A 2677-nucleotide genomic window follows, 5' to 3' on the forward strand; every position below is an offset into this window, starting at 1 on the left:
ATATATATATATATATATATATAAACAACAACTATAAACCCAGTGTAATCCCACAAGTGGAGTCTGAAAGGGTAGTGTGTACACAGACCTTACCCCACCTTGAAGGTAGAGAGGCTGCTTCCGATAGGCTAAAAAAAAAAGGAAGTTTCCTTTAGTGGTTATGGCTGAGAGGTCACTGGAGTTGTATTGATTCCTATTCCTCATTTTGAGGGCCTCTTCACCTACTTTCGGAACTCCTGTGGTTTCTCCAAAGTTATGCTGAAACTAACCTTTCACAAACTGTGGCATCGTAGCAATAGCCTTTATATCTGCCTCATTATATCATAAGTTATGTCCTTAATTATTTCTTACAGCTTGAGTGGTCTTGTGCGCAGGAGTATCCTGTTTATGTGATTAGGTTCTTACTTCGCCTTCACTATATAAATGGTATTAATGAAGGATGAAGTGCAGCTTGTGTAGCATGATGATTAGCAAAATCTGGATTTATCAGATTCTCCTATTTTGGGTCTCTTTTAAACTTAGTTTGCCTTCACCCAACATCTTAGTTTCTATTCAGCCCTCACATGTGGCAACTAGCAATCCATGGGCTACATACTGATCTGGATCTAAAATTCCAATGTGCTAGTTAATTAAAAGAGCTTTATATCCCCTTACATTTACAAGAATTAGGAATTTATTAGTTTGATTCTTTCCCTTAATTGCTTTGGCTGTTTTATAACATTTTCCTGTTAAGGTTTTTTTTTTGTTGGGTTGGGGGGGGGGGGGGGGAATTAAAAAGAACGGTACTTCTCCTTGGTTCTCACTATAAATTTGTATCACATTGCTGTTCCAAATTGAGCATTTGAAATTCCTTAACATTTTCAGATAAAATGCATATATTTATTTCTGGTCTAACCTTTTGTACTTGATATTCCAGGTAATTTCTCTGACCTTGTATGAAGCTAACAGGCTGATAGTGGAACTCTGTTGGACCTTTGTATGTTTCACAGGATTCTGGGACATGGAGGAGGCATGGGTTGCTGCGTGCTATTTCGGTTCTTTTTTATGGTGCCGATGCATAAAGACCATGCCCCTTTTGGTTTTGGCATTCTGTAAATTGTTTATAAACTAATTTGAAATGCACATTCTTAACCAATAACCAACTTTGCCTCAACTATTCAAAGGGTGATAAGACTGAGATCACATTACATTCTGCATGTGAGGCTTTCAAACAATTTCTTCTTCACTCTGAACAGAAAATGTTTTTGTTTTGGGCATCTGCAATATTTTCATTTTCCAAACATAATGATCTAAGCTCCTTGAATGGGAGCCTTGGCGTAACTGATAAAGTTGCTGCCATGTGACCAGGAGGTCACGGGTTCAAGCCGTGGAAACAGATGCAGGGTAAGGCTGCGTACAATAGATCCTTGTGGTCCGGCCCTTCCCCGGACCCCGCACATAGCGGGAGCTTAGTGCACTGGGCTGCCCTTTAATGATCTAAGCTCCTTGTAGCAAGTGACAGAAGAAAAGTTAAGTTGCATATCCAACATTTGCAAGTTATTCAAGTGGAAATCAATAATTCTTAGGATCATATATTTATTTTAAACTTCGCTTGCTTGCTACTATACAAGTAAAAGAATGTTCAAGTATGTTTTTTGAAAACTCAAAACTTTTACCTCCCTTCTTTCCTGGAATTGATAAGTTTTATGGGTGGACTCCATCTCCCCCTTTGGTTGTCAGAATTCATTGCAGGGTTCAGAGCTCCCAACGCCTCAGGATCGAATGTCAGACGCAGGTGATAGATACAACATTGGAGCGACTTCGAAAAAGTTGGTTCAGCCATTATCCAGTCCGATGCCACCGCTACCTCCTAGGATGATGCCTCCTCCACCACCACCACCACCAAAGTTTCATTCATCAACAGAGAAAGTGCATGCCAACAATGTAGCTCACAAAACACCATGTAAAATTGTTCCAGGTATTTGCTAGTACTCTAGCCTTTTGGTCTCAAGATTTAAATAAACTCTTGCTTGGCTTGTATACTAGTGAGACCTACAGACCTTCATCACCCCCTTCCTTTTCTTGCATTTCTTGTTACTAAGGATGTGGTATGAAGGAAAACGAATGTTTTCCGATTTTTCCATGTCTGGTTGGTATGAAAGAAAACATTCTCTAGAAAAAAATCAGGGAAGTCACTTTCCCTGGTGGGAGTAGGGAAAACAAGTTTCATAAAGTAGGCATTTCACGCTGATTTTCTCCACCCCACGCTCCACCCTCGACTACTATCCTCACCCTCTCACACTGCCCTGCCCCTTACCCCTTGCTGATTATTTAATGATTTGATTCAATTTGTACATCTCAGATACTTTAGTCCAGCTAATGGAATATGGGGATGATGATGACGACGATGACACTGATGAAGCAATTGACAGACCTTTGAAAAGCAGCTCAAATGTGGTAGCAGCTCCAAAACCATTCTGGGCTGTTTAATAATGAGCATTGCACATCTCTTGAAAATTTTGGCAACAACAACTGAATGTTAACTGGACTGAATGATCGTTTCAATGGACCTGGAACTGGCTGGTGGATTTTCCTTGGCTGAGGATCATGTTTATTGTGAAATATTTAATATGTACCCATCCCCCATCCCCCACCCCCCAAAAAAAAACCCAAAGAAAAAGACAAAGAAGCAGGGGGG

General features: G+C 40.2%; 1 protein-coding gene across 1 annotated transcript; it reads left to right on the forward strand.

Annotated features, from left to right (window-relative positions):
• Positions 1-1384: 1384 nt before the first annotated feature.
• Positions 1385-2638, forward strand: LOC109241491 (protein RIK-like). Its single transcript, XM_019408229.1, has 2 exons — positions 1385-1957; positions 2342-2638. The coding sequence occupies exons 1-2, from the start codon at positions 1762-1764 to the stop codon at positions 2467-2469; spliced, it is 324 nt and encodes a 107-aa protein (XP_019263774.1). The 5' UTR covers positions 1385-1761; the 3' UTR covers positions 2470-2638.
• Positions 2639-2677: the final 39 nt, after the last annotated feature.

Source organism: Nicotiana attenuata, unplaced genomic scaffold (assembly GCF_001879085.1).
Source record: "Nicotiana attenuata strain UT unplaced genomic scaffold, NIATTr2, whole genome shotgun sequence".
Lineage (NCBI taxonomy): Eukaryota > Viridiplantae > Streptophyta > Magnoliopsida > Solanales > Solanaceae > Nicotiana > Nicotiana attenuata.